Here is a 22,447-nt window from a genome sequence, read left to right on the forward strand (position 1 = left end):
ATATTTTAAAATGAGATGTTTATCATGTATTTGATTGTTTTTATCTGCACTTAGTTACACGAATTCAGATATGGAGCTTTAATAAGTTGTACTTACACACAATCTACTTGTAATCTTGAGTTTTAAGTAATATGCATTAATAAACATTATTTTACGCATAAAAAGTAGTTTTTAAGAGTTTTTGTCAAATGCTTTACTATATATTATAGATTTTTTTATAATTTAATTTAAGTTTGAAAATGAAATAATTTATTTTTGGTTTAATAATATAACATTTTATAAAGATAATAATTAAGTATTCTATTAGAACTCAATGATTATCTTAATAATATTTAAAAATGAGATGTTTATCCTGTATTTGATTGTGTTTATCTGCACTTAGTTACACGAATTCAGATATGGAGCTTTAATAAGTTGTACCTACGCACAATTTACTTGTAATATTGAGTTTTAAGTAATATGCATTAATAAATAGTACTTTACGCATAAAAAATGGTTGTTAAGAGTTTTTGTCAAATGATTTATAATATAAAATATATATTTTTATAATTTAATTTAAGTTTAATAATAAAATAATTTATTTTTGGTTTAATATTATAAATTTTATAAAGATAATAATTAAATATTCTGTTAGAATTTAATGATTATACTAATTATATTTTAGATTTTTTATATTTAAAATGAAATGTTTATCCTGTATTTGATTGTGTTTATCYGCAGTTAGTTACACGAATTCAAATATGAGATGAAATCGGATAGGGATGAACGGGTTTAAGAGTTTTTAGAGTTTTAAGAGTTTTTAAGAGTTTTAGCCAAATGTTTTATAATATAGTATATATATATATGAGAAAAGAAAATTTAAGGTGACAAGCGTAAGAAAAGATCTAGATCGTTGATCATTTTTAATATCAAATTCATATATGAATCATGCTTCATTAAAAGGATCATTCCGGTGCATTTCATTCTAGTGTCCATCCAAATGTGGAAATCCATTCTTACGTTTCTTATTTTTTACTTTCCTAGTCATCGAAACTCAATTCTGTGTATATAATATAGATACAGATACATGCAAAAACAATAATAAAATACAATTGAATCACATGAGAATGTACATTAGAATCTGATCTAAGAATGCAGACGAACATGGTAAAATTTACGATAGAATAAACGATATAAAAAAAATACGATTACAATTTTTACAATCTTTTCCAAAAAAGATATTGAATATTTTTTTTTTTGGTTTAAATAGCATTTATAGAAAATATGAAAATATTGATGTTACTTAATAAAGATCGTATCTTAATCAACATTTACAAATTATTAAATAAAAAAACTTAAATACTTAAGAACAATTTATTGGGTAAAAAAATGTGTATTGTTAAAAATTATAAGGGTACTCGCACAATGTAGCGAGATACATCTTCATTTTAGTATTTTGTTTTATTTTTTGTCTATGTTAATATACTACGGTTTATGTAGTTTTGAGAAAGATATTGTTTTTACTTTTGAATAAAAATAAATTTGAAGATATCATAACAATTTGAAAAAATATATCGATATTAATATAAAATTAATTATTTAAAAAAAATTATACAATTTCTTTAATTCATTTTGTTATTATAATTTAATATAGGTCTAATAACAAAGTAATTTATTTTTGATTTAACAATATAATTTTTATAAAGATAATAATTCTGTTAGAACTCAATTATTATCCTAATTATATTTATTATTATTTTATTTAAAATGAGATGTTTATCATATATTTGATTATGTTTATCTGCAGTTAGTCATACGGATTCAAAAATAGAGTTTTAATAAGTTGTATCTACGCACAATTTACTTGTAATATTAAATTTTAATTTTAAGTAACATACATTGATAAACAGTACTTCATGCATAAAAATGGTTTTTAAGAGCGTTTGTCAAATGCTTTATAATATAACTAGAATGGTACTCGCGCAATGCAGCGAGATACATCTTGATTTTTATCTCGGTTGATGTTATAATATAGTCTTATGTGATTTTGAAGATATCATAAGAATTTGATAAAAATATATCGATATTAGTGTTAAATTAACTATTTAAAATTCCTCATTTTTTGTGTAATTTTTTAATTCAGCTTTTTCATTATAATTTAATTTAAGTTCAATAACGAAGTAATTTATATTTGGTTTAATAGTATAATTTTTTATAAACATAATAATTAATTATTTTGTTAGAACTCAATAATTATCCTGATTATATTTTAGATTTTTTATATTTTAAAATGAGATGTTTATCATCTATTTGATTATGTTTATCTACAGTTAGTTACACAAATTTAAACATGGAGCTTTAATAAGTTGTACTTATGCATAATTTACTTGTAATTTTGAATTTTAAGTAATATGCACAAATATACAGTATTTCATCATATAAAATGGTTTTTAAGAGTTTTTGTCAAATGTTTTATAATATAGTATAGATAGAAACTAAAATGGAGTATGATTCATCTTTGTTAAAAACTATATTTTAAATATAAAAAACACCTTTTTTTATGGATATTATCCAAAATTATAATACTGTATTTTTTTTAACGACAAAACAAAAAGAAGATTTACGAGTTTCTTATAAGTTTTAAGTTATAGATTATTAATAATTTCAATTACAGTTTTAAGTTAATTTGAAAGTTATTGAAATAATTTGCTGAAAAAAGATGTTTTCCGGCGATTACTTACAATATTAAGCTAAAACAAACAATAATTAATGGTTTTAGCTAAAATGCAGTTCCAACCTTAATTTCTTTATTCTCATTTGAACCTTCCTGTGAAGCGTTGTTTATGTTTTAAATTTTAGGTGTTGGAACTGGGAATCATCATCCATTCTGTAATTATAGGATTATCGTTAGGTGCTTCTAAAAGCCCGAAAACCATAAAGCCGCTTATTGCCGCATTGTCTTTCCACCAATTCTTCGAAGGATTAGGTCTTGGCGGATGCATCTTTCAGGTACATATTCTTATAGTCTCGTTTCAAATTGATTCATACATTTGTATGTTAAAGTACAACAAAAAGGAAATACTGAAACATGTATAAAAATGAATGATTTTAGCCGATTTTCTAATGGTTATAACTCTCCGGAAATTGGCCTCAGCGTTTCCAACAACCCAAACGATGAATAATCATAGAGAAAACGGACAAGAATTTACGTGGAAACTTCAAAACCGGAGAAAAAGCACGGGCCTCCACATAGAAAATCCACACAGTTCTAAACTCTCGAGGCTCACTTAATAATACCCACTATCTCAAAGATTTAACTCACACCTTTCTTAAATCAAGAGAACATGAAGGAAATAATAAGATACTTAGGGGCCGTTTACTAAATGCTTACCCGGTAATTTTCCTCACTGGATGAACATGGCAAGGACTAAGAATCTTACCTGGTAAGAGCAATGATAAAAATGGAGAGTCTTACCCGGTAAGTGAGGGTGACGACTCTTACCCATGTAAGCGCTTACCAGGTAAATTGTTGTATATGATACGTTTTGATATACTACAATCTTACCAATAAAACAAATTATAGTGTTGACTCTAACATTAAGCACTTACCAGTAAACATTTAGGTAAACAACCCCTTTAAAGTGTATTTATAATTAGAAACCCAAGTGTTGGACCCCTTTTTATCGACATTAAATCTCTTTCATCTTTCATTGCTCCACCAATGTGGGACAAACCTTCGAAACCTCTATTTTATTTTAGCAAACATTTCTCGACAATAACGATAATGCTAAGAAGATATATGATATGATTATATCCATACAGTGAAAAACAGATAGAAAAACACATAATGTCACATGCAATTATTGTAGGCGGAAATCAAGTCGGTGGCTAGTATGTTGATGGGTGTGTTTTTTGCGCTTACAACTCCAAGTGGAATTGTGATTGGAATATTGGTAAGCAATTCATACGAAGAAAACAGTCCCACTGCTCTTATCGTGCAAGGCGTGTTAAATGCTGCTTCGGCTGGAATCTTGATTTATATGGCACTTGTCGACCTTCTTTCACCCGATTTTAAGGATCCTAGGATGCAAAAGAACAAGATCCTTCTACTTACTTCAAATGTTTCGCTTCTTCTTGGTGCCGGCCTTATGTCTCTCCTTGCCAACTGGGCTTGAATATGTACATGTATATGTATGCTAACTTGATATATTAGTCGGTAGACGAATTATCGTGTGAGAATAGGAGTTAAGATGAGAAGTGTAAGAAAAAATCTGGATCATTGATCACTTTTAATCTCATCCCATCCAATGAATTGCGTTTCTCACGGGGATTGATCTGGTGAATTTCATTAGTGTTGAGATTCAATTAAGATTGGTCGAAAGTGAAGATCCCTTCTTACGCTTTTCTTACGAGAAACCATGACTTCCGTTATGACAGGAACCGATGACTTCATGAGTATCCATATATATGAGATTTTTACTCTCATATATATGTTAATAGATAAGTTGTTCGGTATTTGTGTTGAATAAACCATCTGAATGATAAAAATGATTATTTTACTCTTTACATTGAACATTATACATCAAATTTCACGAAATAACGGTATTACAACAAAGTTGTATATCAAATTAAGATTAAATTTCACAAATGAATGAAGGAACATCGACGGATCACAAAAGGAATCCTACAAAACAATAAAAATACTAACAAATCACGAAGTGAAGGAATATTAATTTTCACAAAATTTTGGTGGCTATATCAATTAAAGAATCTTAATTTTCAGGGATGCTTTAAACATTTGTTTTGTTTTACTGAACTAGTGATGGATTGTGTGTTGATAAGATGTGTCACAATAATAAAGTTAGCAACTGATTTATAAGATCTTTTTAAAATAGAAATTCAAGGATATAATAAATGCAGATAACAATGTTCTAGATGTTGAACTATGACTCTATTGGAAAACAACATCCCTCAAAAAAAAATATATATATATAGATAATAACAATTATATGCTATTATCTATGTAAATGACAAGTTCACAAAATAACAATACGGGATTTAACATGATTCCACTATCAGTGTAATAGTGTACGTCCACCAGAGAGAGAAAGTAGAATATTATTATCATCAAGGAGATTACCAAGTGCTTGTACAATGATTTTTAAATCCACAATCAACTAGCAAGTCTTCTAGAATATCAAGAATTTCAAGGACACTCTCGTATCTCACACACACACACACACACACACACACATATATATAAGAAAAATATACTAGCTAGAGAGAGTGTTATATATAGAGGAAGAAGAGAAACCGAGTGTGTTAGAATGTTGGGGCAAAATGGTTAGTTATAACCAAACAAAGAGTAGGGGACCAAGATTGGATGATGAATAATGAGCAAACATGGCAAGAGTGGGAGCAAGTTTGGTGTAGTCGTCACTAAGTTTCAATGAGTAGTGACCAAGTTTTGGTTTTACTGATTTGGTCATCTGAGTGCAACATCCATAAACACAAGTAATATATCTTATATTACATCATTGTGTAGATATGTGAAAGAATGGAAAACCAAGGGTGAGGCAGAAGGAAGAGGGCAAAGACGGCTGGCGATTGTGAGGCAGAGGGTTTAGGGCGCTAACAACCTAGAACGAGATCCAGACCAATAACCAAATCGAGATCTAGATTGAGAACGAGGAGGCCACAAATCCAGAAAGAGACCAGATCAATGGAGATGAAGAAGCAACCAAATAGATGAAAAAAGCAACTGACGAAGTCTTGGAGAACGGTGAAAGAGACTAGTCGCAGAACAACGGAAAAGACTGCTTATGTGAGATATGGAGAACAAATACGGTCGATTTTTTGGTGAATTCCGGGATATCAATGTCTTGCAAGATGGAGAACACAGAGGGATGAGGATAAAAGATTAACGGATAAAAGGGGAATAAATGGATTCATAAATATTTGAGTCTAAAGGACTCTAATTCTCTTAGTTCACCGGATAACCTAATTTTATCCAATAAACCACAACCGAACAGTTATGTATCGAATAAACCATACATATTACTCAGTCCATTAAATCACTACCGAAAAGCCCCTTAATCCAATACAACATCATATACAATAATTTATCCGTTAAACAATAAGAGATATTTACGGAATTTGGATTTATCACCCACATTAAAGTAGTAGTAATTTAATTGTTTATTTGGGCATCCCGCTCATTCAAAAGCCCTTCAAAATAACAAGCAAAAGATCTGAATTCTATATTCCCGCCGATACTAACCTCTCTGCGTGAATCTGTGAGAGAGAGAGAGAGAGAGAGGATCGCCATGGATGTCAAGCAAGTAGGCTTGTCACTGGATTCTTTAGTTTCATCGTTCAACACTCGCATTGCAGAGCTCCAAGATCTCGTCGTTGCCCGTAACAGTAAGTCCACTCGACCTACAAAATGTTCCGTAACGGGAGTCATGTTTTGAGTTAAATCTCGTAGCTCGTTTCGGTCTACCACGCAAATTACATGTATAAATTGGTAACTATGGAGATCTTTCAAGTGTGGTTTTGAATTGTAATCCATCTCTCAGTTTTAGCTCTTATGTTGTTTTATTCTGTTGGCTTAGTGTATCCTGCGAGTAGCGTCACCGACTTGTCGGCTGTTGATACCACGTTGAAGGCTATGGAACTTCAATTACAGCAGATCAAAGACCGGTTGCGTGAAGAAACCCTAGCAATTCCTAAAGCTAAAGTAAGTGATCTTGGGGCATTGACTAGAAGGCCTAAATTTTTTGCGGTGTCGCTTAGACCAGTGGACTAGTTGGGCGTTCCAATACCACTTTGTACAAGCAATAAATTCTCTCTCAAATTTCAGGGTTTTTGTATAGTATACTTGGGGGATGTTTATCATTTGTAATTTTTAATGCTCATGCAAAAGAAAAACAGGTGATGCCTTTCAATTTAATTTTTTATCCTTGCAATGGGGTGGACCATAAATTTGACCAGAATTTGTGTTTCTTTAGGACTTGATCCGGTTAAACAATGTAATTTGTAAACAAACTTGTATAGGCAATAATAAAAATGTTTATACAAATAATATTTCAAATTTAAGGCTCTAGTCCGACCACCTACATAAAAACATGAATAACAAGATATAGGAAAAATTGGATTACCATGTGAAATGTTGTGAGAACGTCGAAAGATTCAATGAAATTGAACTCTAGGCTAGTTGGATCGAAGCAAATGATAGATTGGAGAGGCTGGGAGATAGATGTGAAATTTTGTTCTGCGAATGTAACCGTGAGATAAGTCATTACACATTTCTAAAATCTCGAGAATGCTAACAGAACTTTTACTGTACTAGTATAGCTTTTGTTTTTTCAGAATTACAGAGTACTGAGTGCTTACGGCTTACCCAACTACAATCCTTTTAAAATTGACTCAGAATTGCTCCTTGTTCTATTTTGTAGAAGCTGATTCAAGCATCTCTACAGCAGCAGCAGAAGTTGCAGAGCATGTCTGCATATGCACCATCATATTTACCTGAAAGGGAAAAAGTTATGCATCAAGATAATAGTTCATGGTGAAGGCATCTCTTTGTCTATTTTGTTTTGCATATCCTTGGCAGTTCTTTGGGTATGATTCCAGCACTAACACTCCTAAATCTTAATTCTATTCTTCACATTTTGTTTCCAGTTATGTGAAAGAGGAACCTACAAGACAAGATCATTCTTTTGGAATTCAGGAACCCAAGGAGGAGCCTGCACCATTACCCAAAGTGAGACCCTTTTCCTCCTGTACATTTTATGCTGATCAGTCCATGCCAACTGACTTTTAGCAGTCTTGGTTGAGGTTCTGTTCAGATGGTTCACATTTAAAGCTTGATTATCTATTTTGTGGGAAACACATTGCATCTCTAGATGACCTTGCTATACTAAAACATAATTCCATATTAGAAATAAGACTTGTATTGTATGAATTCAGATACACCAGCACTTTTCCTGCTTATCATGCTGGTGCTCCCCTATGGATTAAGTTATCATAATTACTAACACGGACTATATTCTTTGGCGTTCATAGGAGAAAAAGGGTCGTGGTTCACCACCTTTGTGGTACATTACTGCTAATGAACTGGATTCCTTGTCCTCGTAAGTGCAATCATCTGTGTTTATTTTCTACTAGTCCATCGCTCATTAACTTCTCCAGGACACATTGAGTGAATTTTCACACTGCAACACTTGCTGAGTAATTAATGGCCACCTTATTGTCGGGTCCATCTGTCAATGATCTTGAGTGAGATTATAAACCTTATTTGATTGAAATTCCAAAAATACAGGTATATGAGAGGAAGGTTAACTCTAGATAAGGTCAATGCAGCCATTAGCGACATGGCTGCTTATGCTGAGGCAAATGCTCAGCTTATTACAGCTCCAAGAAAGAAGGTCTCTGAAGACATCTCCCACTATATTTGTGCTCTTTAGTTGTAACAGGAATTTCACAATTGCTGACTAGGATTTTCTTTCTTTTTGAAGCTGACTGAAAGTACCTTAGAGAAAGCTCTGGTAAGGATGTTTAAATGGTTATGCTGCTTATGTATATTGTATTCTTACTTGATCTGCATTCCTGATTTCTTGGTTATTTGTGACCTACCACAATAAATGTTTAGGTGCTGATATTACAACATTTTTAGCATCCTAAGCTAGAATGAACTATATATAGAGTTAATTCTTTAACATGTAATGGCTTGTGGAGTAATTTTGCTCATACCCCTCCTTCCTATCATCGCAATTGCAGGAAATAAGAGAGATAGGAATGGCAGAAGCAGTGAAGGGCAAACACTTCTTTCTAGAAACTGATGTTAAAGGACCTACACTGAAGCTTGATAATACTGGGAAAGCAATATTAACCGTGAGTCGTCTTTCATTTGGTCAATGATACCATTCATTTTTGAGGAATCAAATAAAACTAGCTCAACATTTAATTTTGCATCAACACACTAAGGCTCTTTAAATAATAGATGTGGGTTCATTGTGAACATTGGGAAAGATATGGGTTTCAATGCACTTCAAAGTATCAATACAAGAAGTTTGGAATGCTTAGTTGTTTTACTGTTCTCATTTCTCCAAAAGAGTGTTGGTCAACTCAGTGTTTGTGGTCATGAAGCATATCCTCTCACAAAAATGGAATAATAGAGGAAGGAATCCCATGCTAAAACTGGCTTTTGAACCTTAACATACTTGATAGTGCTATTACCATACTCTCTTATTCCTTCAAATTTGACTTTACCTTGTTAATTGTCCATTAACGTGCAGGTCCTTCGTCACCTTGGCCGCTTAAGTGAGAGCCGGATTGGCCATCATCGGGTCTTTGTTTTATTAAAGCCTTAATGAGGAGATGTTCATTCCACAAATTATCTTTTTATGAGTTTGTCAACTACTCAGTGAATCTGCTCCTTGAAGTCTTATGTAAGGTATACAGTTTCAAAAGCTATAAGAAAGGTTAGATCTATTCCATATGATTTGGATGTTTGCTTCATCTATGAATATTTTACCTGCACTATTACATGTGTTATAAACTTGTTAACCTCAAGTTATCTTTTCTTTACTCAAACAAGCATCAGGAACTTGAAGATATAGCCTTTTCTTTTTTCCGACTTGAAAACATGTTCATATTACTTGAATACATTGCAACTGTTAATGGCTTTAGATTTATAGCTGTAAGTCCTGGACTTCACTGCATCTTTCGTGTACATTGGGACGGCCTTATTGTATAAGGAAGGAGACTTCATTTTTCCATTAGCATAGTTAACTACCAATATATATGTGTGTGTGAATGCAAAAATTCCTTTGGTAGAAGTTGGCCAATATGAACACTAGTTGGCACTCTTAAGCCTTCTGCTATATTTCAGTCAATTTTGTTTTCTGTTTAGCTGTTTTGTGGTAACACAGGTGCTTGCTTTCTGCATGTTTGCAAATCCGCTGATTGTTAAGAAACAAATTTCCAAATACAATAATTAGAAATGCTCATCATTGGTCGACTAACACATGGAAATGTTTCATAACTTGATTGGTTTACAGATACAGAAACATGACTTAACAATTTAAACCTCAATCGAGTAAATCCAGATTAACGGTACATTTGTTTTCTCCATGTACATTCATCTGGATTTGGTGTTTTAGCTCTTGACAAAATGCCTATCCTTATTTAAACAGATACCAACCAACCATAGAAGTACGATATCATGTACATTTGAAGCCTTTTGGAACCTTTTTTCCACAAGAATTGAGCACCAAACTAAGAGCGATAGGCACTTTGACCTTAAGGAGACCAAACACATTAGCCTTAATTGCTGTGCACAAACACAATGCTGCTTCAAGGTCTGCTAGACCCTTGATCAATGTGCAACATTCGCTATCCGGTTGAGCCCCAATGACCTCATGAACAAGCCCAAGCCAGTCACCACACACACCGAACTTTAGGGTATCTTTTGGGCACTTGGCTGATCCAGATGGAGTCATTGTCTTAGGAGGGCATGGCACCTTGTTTGATGAGACACAAGTGAAAGCAATTACATTAAGCAATATGAAAAGAACACTAGTTATCTTGGAAGAATTCATGTTTGCTCAATGACCACAAAAGGTAGAGCTACAAATCTTGATACTTATTTGTTACATGAGTCATCTGTTGATGATAGAATTTGCATGAATGGGTGGCTCTCACACAAACCTAACTGCTGCCAGTATACTGCTAGCCACAGGCACAATTTGTGGTTTGTAACTTTCTAAAATCCTTAAATTAAAATGCTTTACTCTTTTATTTTTATTTTGTTTTTCCTAAATTGGGTAAAATTAGTATTGGGGCAATGTGTGCTTTTATGATAATCATGGGTGTTTGGGTTAACCTGTGTGCACCTCGACTAATCCCATTATATATTGAAGGTAATAATCCGAAAAATCTTTAGTGTCCTAAGGTAACTTGTGTACCGGTTGAGCCACCTCAACGGGTGTCGGGTTTGTTGGAAGAATGTTTTTGAGGAATTTGAAATCTTTGGCGTGGTTGGTTTGTAGGATTGAGAATAAAATTGAATTTTATTATTTATAGATAATTTATAAAAAAACAAAATTATAAGTAATTAAATTATCTTTTATTAATTAATTAATTATTATAAATAAATTTTAACATATTTTAAAACAATATTACAAGTGAAATATTAGTTGAAATTTCGAATATGATGTTCTGTGAGATTTTGTTGAATTATTGGGATTTCAATTCCCGAATTTCTTTAAGACCAAATGCTAGATTGAGAAGGAATGCAAATGCAAACCAAATGGGCTCTTAAATTATTCAATTTATTTTCATTGAAAATTCGCACCAATGTTTATAGAGAACATGTATTAATTTGGAAATTGTTCGTATGGGTTTTTATCTATTGTGTTTCCGGTATTGGGCTTTAAATTTGGGTCTTCTTTAATCAATTTGGACCAATTGTTAGGATGTAAAATTTGAGTTACTTAACTCATATTTGTTAGGAGGGTGGGGTTCCGAGAAGGAAAGTTATAGTGAGAAACGTACGAAAAGATCTTCATCTTTGAATTAATCCTAATTGAATGTCAACACTAATGAGGTGCATCGAGATGCACCAGATCAGTTTCCTTCTAAAACGCAACTCATAGATGGACATAAGATTAAAAGTGACCAGTGGTTCAGATCTCTTCTTATGGTTCATACCATAACTTCTCTTCTCACACGATTCTTTGCCATTCTTTTGATATCCTATCTTAACGTTTTTTTTTTATCTTCAATCGTATATAATTGTAACGTAGGATCTTTATGACTTAAAGAATTATAACATGACTCGGTAAGGATAATATTTGTATGAACACATATGTTGGTTAGAGCACGTATTTTTATATATGAATATATATTACATGTGATTATACATTATACAGATAACCATGAATATAGTCAGATGTAAGGGTGTATCTATCAAGGATTGAGTGAGGTCTTGTGCACCTGTTCACTTGCTTATTACAAAGGAAACAAATTTAAATGTCTTGAACGTGTATATGCTTGATTCCCGAGGGTGCCCTTACTCTAATCTCTTTGAATCCTAAATCACTTTCACGAACCCTAAATCAAAGTTAATAACACATTGAATACTCGATTAATTTCATCTCCGTTTCCAAATTTGTTTCCACTTTTTGTTGATTAATTGCATCTTCTTGTAAATTACCAAGTTCTTGATCGTTAACTTTTCCCAATAATGTAAGTTTTTCCTCTTGGTTTGTTTGTGTTTTGTAATGTGTTTTTAGTTATTGATTTAAATCTTAAATGCATAATTAATATTGATTTGTAAAACGTTTTATTTAATACTAGGAGTTCTATATGTGTAAGGAAACATAATTGAAAACCTAGACAACAGAAAGAGGTCAATATCAAATACTAAAAATTGGAATAAATTATGAAATCAACCAAAAAACCGAACATGTTTCCTCTGACTATGAAATTCAGCTAAAAACATGTCGAGTGTAAAAGGAGTCTTTTGTTTTGCTCAAAAGGTCAAAGTCGATTCAATCTGAAAAAAAATAATGTATTATTCCTGAAATCAACATGATTGATTTTCCAACGGGTTAAACTGTGTTGACTTATCCCTTAAATCAAACCCGTGACTGAATAGGCTTTTGATCCATATTAAAGGTGCACCTTCTCAAGAAATTTCTTGGATCCACCACTGGTCACATGTAAATATTCATTTAATGAATAACCACCATACATGTATTCACATATGCATATACATATACATATACTATGAGTAATATATTAATATGGTGGGTTCTCCTGAGACATACCCATTTTCCTAATAAGTGTAAGAAATCTAAACCTTCATGTGTATAATGTAAACTTACCGTAAAAGATGTGAATATAACTTTGTACTCTGTAAAGCCATATCACGGTTACCGCATTCAAGTTATTTTCAATTCACATTTCAAGTCTACCATCTTCAAAAAACATAACGTAATATTCACACAATATAAGAATACCTTTAATATTTCTCAAGTTTTTCATAAGAATAATTTTTTTTCCATCTGACCCAAGTCTAAACTAATATTCACAAATATCTATGACATTAAATATTACATATGTATTCATTTGGATATTGGCATGAGTATGCACACTTGTAAATGTGTTAGAGATTTCACTGGTGGATTTACGTAAGAGAGGTGTACGTCCATCCGTTCCGTCTACTTGACGCTTTGAAATCTTTCAAGATGTTCATCCGCTATGTTTGTAGGGCGTTTACGAAGTTTTTAAATATGCAAAACCTAAGTAAAATTGTTCCCACTCTCTTGGCCTATTTCGATTCACTCGTGGGATCCGGGAGGTCCGGGGGTCGTTTGTGGATCACTCGAATAAATGCAGCAATTCGTGAAAGGGAGGTATGCTATAGATGTTAATGATGCTCGAACATGTACTTGTTTTGAGTGCCTATTGCTTATTAATTCGATAAGCATAGTAGTCTTCATAAAGTGATGAAACGTATTTCCCTCTTCCTATTTGGGACAAATTCCTACTTTGAAGACTAAAGACACGATACCCTTTTCCAATTCCCGAACTCAGTGAATTCAAGCACATTTTTATTGGTTATTGATGATTTGATTTGTCCTAACTCGATTTTATTGATTATTTGATTTGTCATTTACTTATTCCTTATTGTTTTACTAATTACTGGTTACATTTAGTATATCAATATGTCTGATTCTTGAATTTCCGTTTTAAAATTATCAGTTTGTTTATTTGAAAATATCATATCAATTGGATTTTGCAGTATCTCTATTATACTGTTTGAAAATTGGAATTTCAAGTTCTCCACATACAACACAATGACAAATCAGATTTTACCGCGTTAATTAAAAAAATGACTTACAAAAATAAACATAAGCCAAACTTTTTAATACAATTTTTGCGAAAATAAATATTATTGTATTTTATTTTTTATCTTACAAACCAACAATTAATTTTGTGAAAATGAATGGAGAATTTTGAAGATATTATGAAGCCAAAATAATTCTTCATATTTATTTAAAATCGCTTATCCTAAAAAAATATTATTATTTTTGTATATTTTAAGAAAAACAAATGATTAATGTATAAGTGATGGTTTTATATATATATATATATATATATATATATATGATTAATTTGGATATCCAACTCGTTGTGCAAGCTGACTAATCCCAGTACAACTATTCGTTTCACGGATAGCCCAGAATCATCACATTTGAATCTTCATGGCCACAAAAGAATTTTGACATTTGAAGCTCAAACTCAAACCAATCAAACATCACTCTTATAGTTGTGATGAGTTAATATTGAATAAGTCTTGAAATATATCACCAACCCTTCAACTTTTGTTTTTCTCAAAGTGGATCTCATTTCTGCAAAAAGAATCCCTATTTAAAGCTACATCATTATTTTCATTTAATTTTGGATAGAAATTAATGTAATTTTTTTTTATTTTTACCAAATTTATACCATAAATTTAATTACCAAAATATTACTTTGCCTAAAAATAAATATTATTAATTAATTATATTTCATATGAGCAATATTAATTTTTCACTTGTGCATATTTGTATTTATGCATCACTTGCATATACCTGTTAATAAAGGTTATAATAAGATGTTGAAAAAATTCCATATCTGTTAATTTATACAGATATATAGTTTGTAATATCAGATTCGATTATCAGTGGTATTATCTTAGATGTATGGCATTAATCATTTAAATCTAATCAAAGAATGTATGGCATCGCAAAATTTCACTGAACAAAACATGTATTTTATATGACAAGTACTAAAGGCATACTTTCAGAACCTACAAATGTCGCAGAAGATGCAACTTTCAGCCAGTTCGCTATACGAACATCAACATAAATCAATGTACTTTTTATGCTATGAACATTTTGACACGAATCCAGTTATCCATGAGGATTATCTAGAATGCCTTTTTTTACAAAATAAAGATTAAAAAACAAGGATGATGAACACCATATGGGAATAGTGGGAGGCTAATGCTTCGACTTTACAAGTATTATTCTACCAATTTTGTTCATAAAATGGATTTGGACGTAAGTTGGAATACAAAATGGTCATACAAAGTGTAAGACCGACAATTATAACTATAATTTTGACTGGGATTTGAAGCGAATTTTTGTTGCTGTTGGTAAATTGACTATATATTGATAGACAAGGAGAAGTTGGGATTTGGGACAAGAGTTTTATTCACTTGGGTAGGGAGTATTAGTAGGTGAATGTATTCATTGTTGCATTAAGTTTTAAGTATTTGGTAAAATGTTGATTACTGACAACCTCAACCGGCTTCAAACGAAATCCACCTTCAAGGACATTAATGCAAGGGGGCATTTTTGGCTCACCCAACAGCTGAAAATCAACCCAGGATCTGTCTTGTATTTGAGTAGGGGGATGCAAAAAATCAACTGATCCGAACGACCCAATTAGAATCGACCGACTATAATTGGATCAGATTGGATTGAAATTTTCAACATCCAATTGAATCGGTCTGTTCTCGGATGACAGTCCAGAACCGACCAAAACTTAACCGAACTGACCCAACCAACATCCAATTACCTATTCAGTTATCCATCTAACTATCATCCAACTAATTTGGTTTTAAATTGCTTAAATAGGAATTTGTTTTCTGTGAGGTTTTGAATTTTTAATTTGCCTTGTGTTGGTTTTAACAAATTAAAAGGGACTAATTAATTTGTATAATTGTTGCAGAATTGAATTGAATTAATACACTGGATGTATCCAATCACATCGGGTTATCCGATGGATATCCAATAAGAAAATATTCTCAGAACTCTTAATTGATATGACATGCTATTTTTTCCATTCATTTCCTTAGCGATTTTTTCAATCTTTTCGATCTTGATTCCGTATCCAATCATCTATTGGATTGGATTGGATTGGATATTTGGATAAGATATCCAATGTTAATCAGATCGGACGTGTTGGCAAAATCCAACATTCAATGAATGATTGGATTGGTTCGATTCCCCTCACATCCAATGAATGTCAACCTATGAACAAGCCTATATTTGGTTCTCTGTCAAGTGAAAAACGGACTCCGAAGCTATGGTACTAGCTTGGATTGTTAGTATATCATGGGTCATGCATTCCAAAACCGGGAATTGGGTTGTTTTTGTTTCCAAAAGATCTAATAGATCATTTTTTTCAAAATATTCGACATCATTTGTGGGACATGCAACTACAAAACTAGTATGCACCACACGTACATATTTAGTTCGCCCAAATCGTTACCAATCTACCTTTTTACTTGATTTATTTAAAACCTCGTTCATTAAGTTAGTCATCAACTCTTTCCGGCTTTGGCGATCTAGAACTGGAACCTGTAAATAAACGACTTAAAAATCTTTGTTGTTAGTTTCCTCCCCCACAAAAATATTTATAATGATCAAATAAATCTTGAAAATTATGATTAAACAAACGTCTTGATCCGGTTGAAAAAGAATTATCCATAGCCGTATCTAAACCAAAGACCACACATATTTGTGTAATCAAAACTTCAACATCGATAACATTTAAATACGGGTTTAACGCCGCGACACAAAGAAAAGCAAATGAGATGCTCATAAAATATTTGAACAATTTCTTTTTCATTGAACTCATCAACCTTCCCCAATCATGATGGTCTTTGTATTATGCAATTTAACTAAAATATATATGATTGATTTAAAAGTAAAGAGTTTGTTGGATAATAAATATCGGATAAAAGAGTTGTCGCATTTTTAAAACCACCCAACATATCATATAATCCTTCAAGCACGACCCAATCAAGATTCTAAATAGAATTTTGCAGGTAATGGTGTTTACAAAATGAGAAAATATAATTTTTTTTGTTTTATCAAATTTTTAATCATAAAATAAGTCGAATTCCATCTAACGGGCATATCAAACCTCTGTCCCAAGACTTTAAAACCAACATCTTCGCAATATTTTATATATTCCGCGTACATTTCTTACCCTTTGTGAAAAGTCGTCGTAACATAAGTCTAAACTTATCTATTAAGGGTTTACAAGTATTTAAAACCGTATTGAACGGCTAAATTTATTATGTGTGCACAACAACGTGTATGAAATAATTAACTTTTAAAATATGGGTCAAATGACACTTTAATTTTTTTCACACATAGATTATTATTAGTAGTGTTGTCGAATGAAATACTAATTATTTTAGAAGATAAATTATAAAATGCAAGACATTTTAAATAATTGAAAATTGGCATGCACCCGAATATGGCACACCAAACGGTTCAAACGTGATTACACGATTGAATAATTGCCACGATTGTAGCTCAATCCAATGTGCCATTATGCATATATAAATAATCGACAATCCGTGTGGTACGCTCCATACATCACATGTTAAAGAAATATCGTTAGGAAAAAGAGAATAATTTGTTGCATTTCATTTCGACACATTTTTCACGTTTTAATTGCATCACGTCTAAAAGTTTGACGATTTATCGGTTTGTATCGTGGTTGTAGTGTTTTTTGGATCAATTTTGTAATGTGATGGTTGTCGAAATGTTCGAATGACAACCCGACTTGAATGACACATTGTGTTGTCATTTGTTGATTCAAGTCGGCATCAAACATCCATATTTGATCTTGATTGTCAAGTATTGGTTCGCTTGAATCTCCCCCGACCTCAACCCCAGACACGTTTTTTGGTGTGCTGCTTTAAAGTTGAATTTCCTTCCGTCGTAAGGAGAGTTCGACACATTTTGCATTGCGCCTTTCTTTTCCCGTTCGTGAGGATCACCATGATGTATGCATTCCAAATCTCAGACTTTCGTCCATACTCAGAGAGAATTCGGGCAACTTGTTCGTTTGATGCATCATGTTATTCACTGGCCATTTTGGAAGACAACGATAAAAAGAAATGAGAATTGAGAAGTGGAAGCAAGAAACTAATACGAGCCGAAATCACAAAATATAGCGATAATTGTGAACCTTCTTTTGCGTTTTGTAAGTTGGTATCTTACCCCATACACGATAACACTTATACATAGTGCTTAAGAGGCCAAAATGAAAAAAGAAAAAGAAAAAAAAACCCGGCTAGATTTTGAAAAAAGACGGTCATATGACCGTTGGTCAATAGTCACAAAACGGTCCAAATTTTAAAATTTGGATTGGGCCGAGCTGGTGCCATAACCATTCTCAGTTCGTGCCGGTCACTCGAAATCTCCAAAATCAATAACCGGTCCCAAACCGCAGTCCCATAACCGGTCCTTACCGGTCACGGGCCGGGCCGATTCTTTGTCGATCCCGGTTCCGATCATCCGACGGTCTTGGGCTGGTTTGGCCATGTCTACTCCCCATCCCCATCCTCAAGACCTAGTTAACGGGGAATCCTCGTCCCCCACCTGGCCGGGTGGACCGGGTTCCCTGACGGGTCAGGGTCAATTCTCATGCCTAATGTTACATAAACTTTTAATTTTAACATCTTATTTTAGTTGAGCAAGAAAAAGAAGGAAAAAGATTTTCAAATATTTTCATCACTTGTTTGACTTCTACGATCTCTACCACAAGATTCTATATTAATTGCCCAAACAAACATTCATTGAGCTTGTAGATGATATGTCTTATTCATTATTTATTCTTATTAGATTTCAAAAAATCATATTTTCTTCCATATTTTTATTGATCCTAATTTGTCTACTTGTCTATAAAACCTTAATAATCTTCTCTATTATTGTCTCTCATTGAATCTCACGATTACTTCATCCACACGAGTTCTATTTTTTGTAAAATAACACATATTTCTTGCAATGAACTAAAAAATTTCTTACTTTTTACAAAAAATAATCACCTATAATTTCTATAATAAAGAAAAATAAGGTTTTTTCCTCAATAAATTTTTAGCATTTCTTGTATTCAATTTTTTTATTAATGAAAAACATTTATTGATTTTTTTACGTTCGTCAAGGGTCTGTAAACTATTAGGAACGAACCTGACCCTTACATACCTTATTGGATAACATTACCAAATATCAAAATGGATTGTTATTAAACAACCTTTACCCAGTAAGCGTTTACCGGGTAAAAGTCTTCTCTTTCACTTAATGGGTAAGAGTCTAGGTTCTTGTAATGTTCACCCGGAAGGTAAGTCACATACAGTAAGTACTTACGCAATAGGTGTTAGGTAAACCCAATCCCTAAATAATTTACACTTTTATAAAAAATATGTCAGGACAGTGAAATTTTGAAGAAAATATTGTTACGACGATAATATTTATTAAATAATATCATCAACTCAATATTTAAGAAAAGTTAATATGACGGTATTTTAGGGTTAGTGAATCTAATAATTTGGATTTAGTCGTGCTAAGGTCGTTAGAAAATAATGGCTATGTTAGTTACACTTATTTAAAACACTTATATGAATTTTGACAGTGTTTGGTTGACAAATTTATTAAATTTTAGGTTATCGTGATGAGTACTTTTGTGAATTTTTTGGGATATGTACATGCTATAGTACACAGTAATTTTGCAGTTTTAGTTGACAATTTTGATAAAAGACTTAAATGTTTAGGTTATCGAGATGAGTACTTTTGTGATTTTTATGGATATTTACATGTTACAGTACAAAGTATTTCATCCAAGAGATCTGTATGATGGAATAGCAACCTCACAATATTAATTAATACTGTAAAGTATGAAGATCATCATCTATTATGCTTAAATGATTTATGTTGTTGCATACCATGATGATATTGCCATTCCTGAGTTAATATCACAGATAAATTAAATGATGTGCAACTAGTAGCTCTGCCAATATTATTCACTGTACGAGGTGGAGGGCGTGTAATTATGATGCCTTGAGACCCTGATTTTGTCGAATATGTCAGCTATGTAAAGGAAAATGACGAGTTGAGTCATCATTTACAAGGTGACTCTTTAAAACGTGTGGATACACTTTTAAGTGTATTTGTATACATGAAACCATATTGTATTCACTTGGACTTGTCAAGGTTCGATTTTTGTGGACAACCTGAATGAAATAAACACTGGACTTGGTTGTAAATTATGCTAGATTGGATATTCTTTTGTATTGATTAGGAGCTGGTACGATTTGAACTTTAAACAATCTGTTCAACCTTGAGTGTGATAATTCTCGAGCTCGGTCAATCTCGAACACAGAATAAAACTCGTTTGACTTAGCAAATCGAGCTCAATAACATCAATATTCGACTCAATTCTTTTGAAAATTCGATTAATTTTCTCTAGCCGAGCCAAGTCGTACAATCTTACACTTTTCGAGCCAAACATTTCATATGCTTACAATCAAAATACAAAAATTATCAAGCTCGAGCTAATAAATGAGTTACTCGATCTCGAGTTCGAGTTCTGGCATGTAAACGAGCTTATGAAGTTAGAACTTTATGGATTAATACATAACTAAAATTTGTTAACTGGGCATCAAGCTCGAGCTCGAGCTCAAACTCAAACATTGAAAAAACATTTGAGCTCGAACACTACTTTGAAAAAGTTATTCAATGTCACATGACCTGCTACTCGACTCATTAACACCCATAATATTAATTATGTAGACAATTTTTACGATTCCACAAATGCTGTAATGAGTTATCGTGCAGTATTATATATATTTAAGATATTAGGTTTGTAAATTATTACTTTGTATACCAGATATAACTATGACAATACGCATTTTGACAATTGGTAGAATTCAGATCCAGGACATGATAATGCTGTGTCACAACGTCTAATAGATATTCGAAGAGTTGTTCTTTCATTTCAAAAGTTGTATCTTCCGGATGGAGAAATGCTGCTAGCCCTTTTTTTCTTAGACTGCAAAAGTTAAAATGAATAAAGTGGATTCTCTAGTGAAATAAGACTGATTCATTAATTTCAATGATTGAACTGATAACAGTGAGGGCAGCTAACTGACCATGTATGCATACAAGCTAGTAGAATCCCTAAACTTAAGTTCAGTAGTCGAAATGTATTACCAAAATTCTGTCCCTTACGACAACTGTGTCTTTACAGGAAAAAAAAACTGGTTCATATGACTGTAAATTAAGTTTTAAATAAGATTTTAAGAAATTATAAACGATGCGAGTTATTTAATTCAAAATGATACGTGATTTTCTTGATGTTTTATATAAATAATGTGTCTTAAAATATGTGGATATGAGAAGGGTTAAGGAAAATATATAAAAATAAAAAAAATGAGTGATAAATTTGAAATAAGGGGGAAATGTGTTCCTTGTTCTCCCTCCATTAGTAGGATGGTCGTACGACGTCGTTGTCGTGCTTTGATATAACTGTTCCAAAAAGACAAACATGATGGGGAAGAGGTGGTATAAAAGGCCATGGGAAAAAACAAATATCGTACCTGACACGTGGCAGAAGCCCAGTACATCATACATTCTTGTCTTATACTCAGGTGAGTCAAACTTTGTTTAATTCCCAAACTACCCTTTGGGACCTATTTCATAAATTGAACCCCTTTCGCCCTTTCGCTTTTCATTTAAAAAAAATATATGAATTAACTAAAAATTGCTAATCATGTCTAATATCTTCAATATCTTGTAAACCAGATTGATTCCAACCCGTTATGCGAGCCGACTATTCTTAGGATGATCATCTGCTTTGCAGATAGCCCGAAATCACCGCATTTGAACCTCTACGGCCACAAGGAGATTTTTATTCCTCCTTAGATTTGAACTTGAGACCTCTTGGTACTTTTGACCTTTGGAGCACGCTCAAACCAATCAGACTCATCCCTTGTGGTTAATAAATTGAATCATGGTCTAATAGAAAAGTTGAGATATATCAGTAACCCGAATATTCTTAGTTTTATGAATTTTACATTGAATGTTAATCAAGTATCTAAATAGCGTGAGATCTAACGTGCCAGTGAGGTCAAGTCTCAAATCTTAAAAGTCATTGTGAGGCTGCAACATTTTTCAAGGTGTCACTTAAGGTCTGTATATCATATATATATATATACAATTATAAAGAAAGGTTTAAACGAGAACATTTATTATTTATGCAAATTCTAGTAGGATCCCTAAACTTAATATCAAATATTCGTGGTGAATATAAAAGTATTACTAAGCATTAATCATATATTCATAATGAATATGTTATAAAATTTATAAAATAATACGTCCTAATCAGTATGTTACGTGTCATGCTATAAACGATTATCAAGTTGCTAACAAATAAATTTTAGGTTGGTTAATTATTATTTGTTAAAATCATATTATATTTTTAATAATTAAATTTCTAATAACCATGTATTAAAACAAGGGGGTGGCTAATGGCACCCCTATTATGTGCTAATGCCACCCCTAAGTAGGTTTCAATCATTTGCATTTTATAAATTTTTGTGTTTTTTTGTGAT

General features: G+C 32.2%; 3 protein-coding genes across 3 annotated transcripts in view; 2 read left to right on the forward strand and 1 right to left on the reverse strand.

The window, feature by feature from the left end:
• The window catches only part of LOC112523692 (zinc transporter 3-like), a 34,394-nt gene extending 30,170 nt beyond the window's left edge, over positions 1–4,224 (forward strand). Inside the window, exons 2-3 of the mRNA XM_025133376.1 lie at positions 2,839–2,988; positions 3,849–4,224. Of these exons, the coding sequence (XP_024989144.1) occupies positions 2,839–2,988; positions 3,849–4,154 (456 nt within the window). The 3' untranslated portion in view covers positions 4,155–4,224. The remainder of the gene's footprint in view (positions 1–2,838; positions 2,989–3,848) is intronic.
• Positions 4,225–6,247: 2,023 nt separating this feature from the next.
• Positions 6,248–9,553, forward strand: LOC112523520 (spindle and kinetochore-associated protein 1 homolog). Its single transcript, XM_025133145.1, has 9 exons — positions 6,248–6,402; positions 6,594–6,718; positions 7,437–7,549; positions 7,663–7,744; positions 8,047–8,114; positions 8,303–8,408; positions 8,499–8,528; positions 8,761–8,874; positions 9,279–9,553. Exons 1-9 carry the CDS (start codon positions 6,306–6,308, stop codon positions 9,351–9,353), a joined length of 810 nt encoding a protein of 269 aa, XP_024988913.1. The 5' UTR covers positions 6,248–6,305; the 3' UTR covers positions 9,354–9,553.
• Positions 9,554–9,995: 442 nt separating this feature from the next.
• LOC112522910 (putative lipid-binding protein At4g00165) lies at positions 9,996–10,616 on the reverse strand. The gene has a single exon (XM_025132245.1). The coding sequence runs from the start codon at positions 10,581–10,583 to the stop codon at positions 10,206–10,208; it is 378 nt and encodes a 125-aa protein (XP_024988013.1). The 5' UTR covers positions 10,584–10,616; the 3' UTR covers positions 9,996–10,205.
• Between the last annotated feature and the right edge of the window lie 11,831 nt (positions 10,617–22,447).

This window comes from Cynara cardunculus (assembly GCF_001531365.2).
Source record: "Cynara cardunculus var. scolymus isolate 2C chromosome LG 12, CcrdV1, whole genome shotgun sequence".
Taxonomy (NCBI): Eukaryota; Viridiplantae; Streptophyta; class Magnoliopsida; order Asterales; family Asteraceae; genus Cynara; species Cynara cardunculus.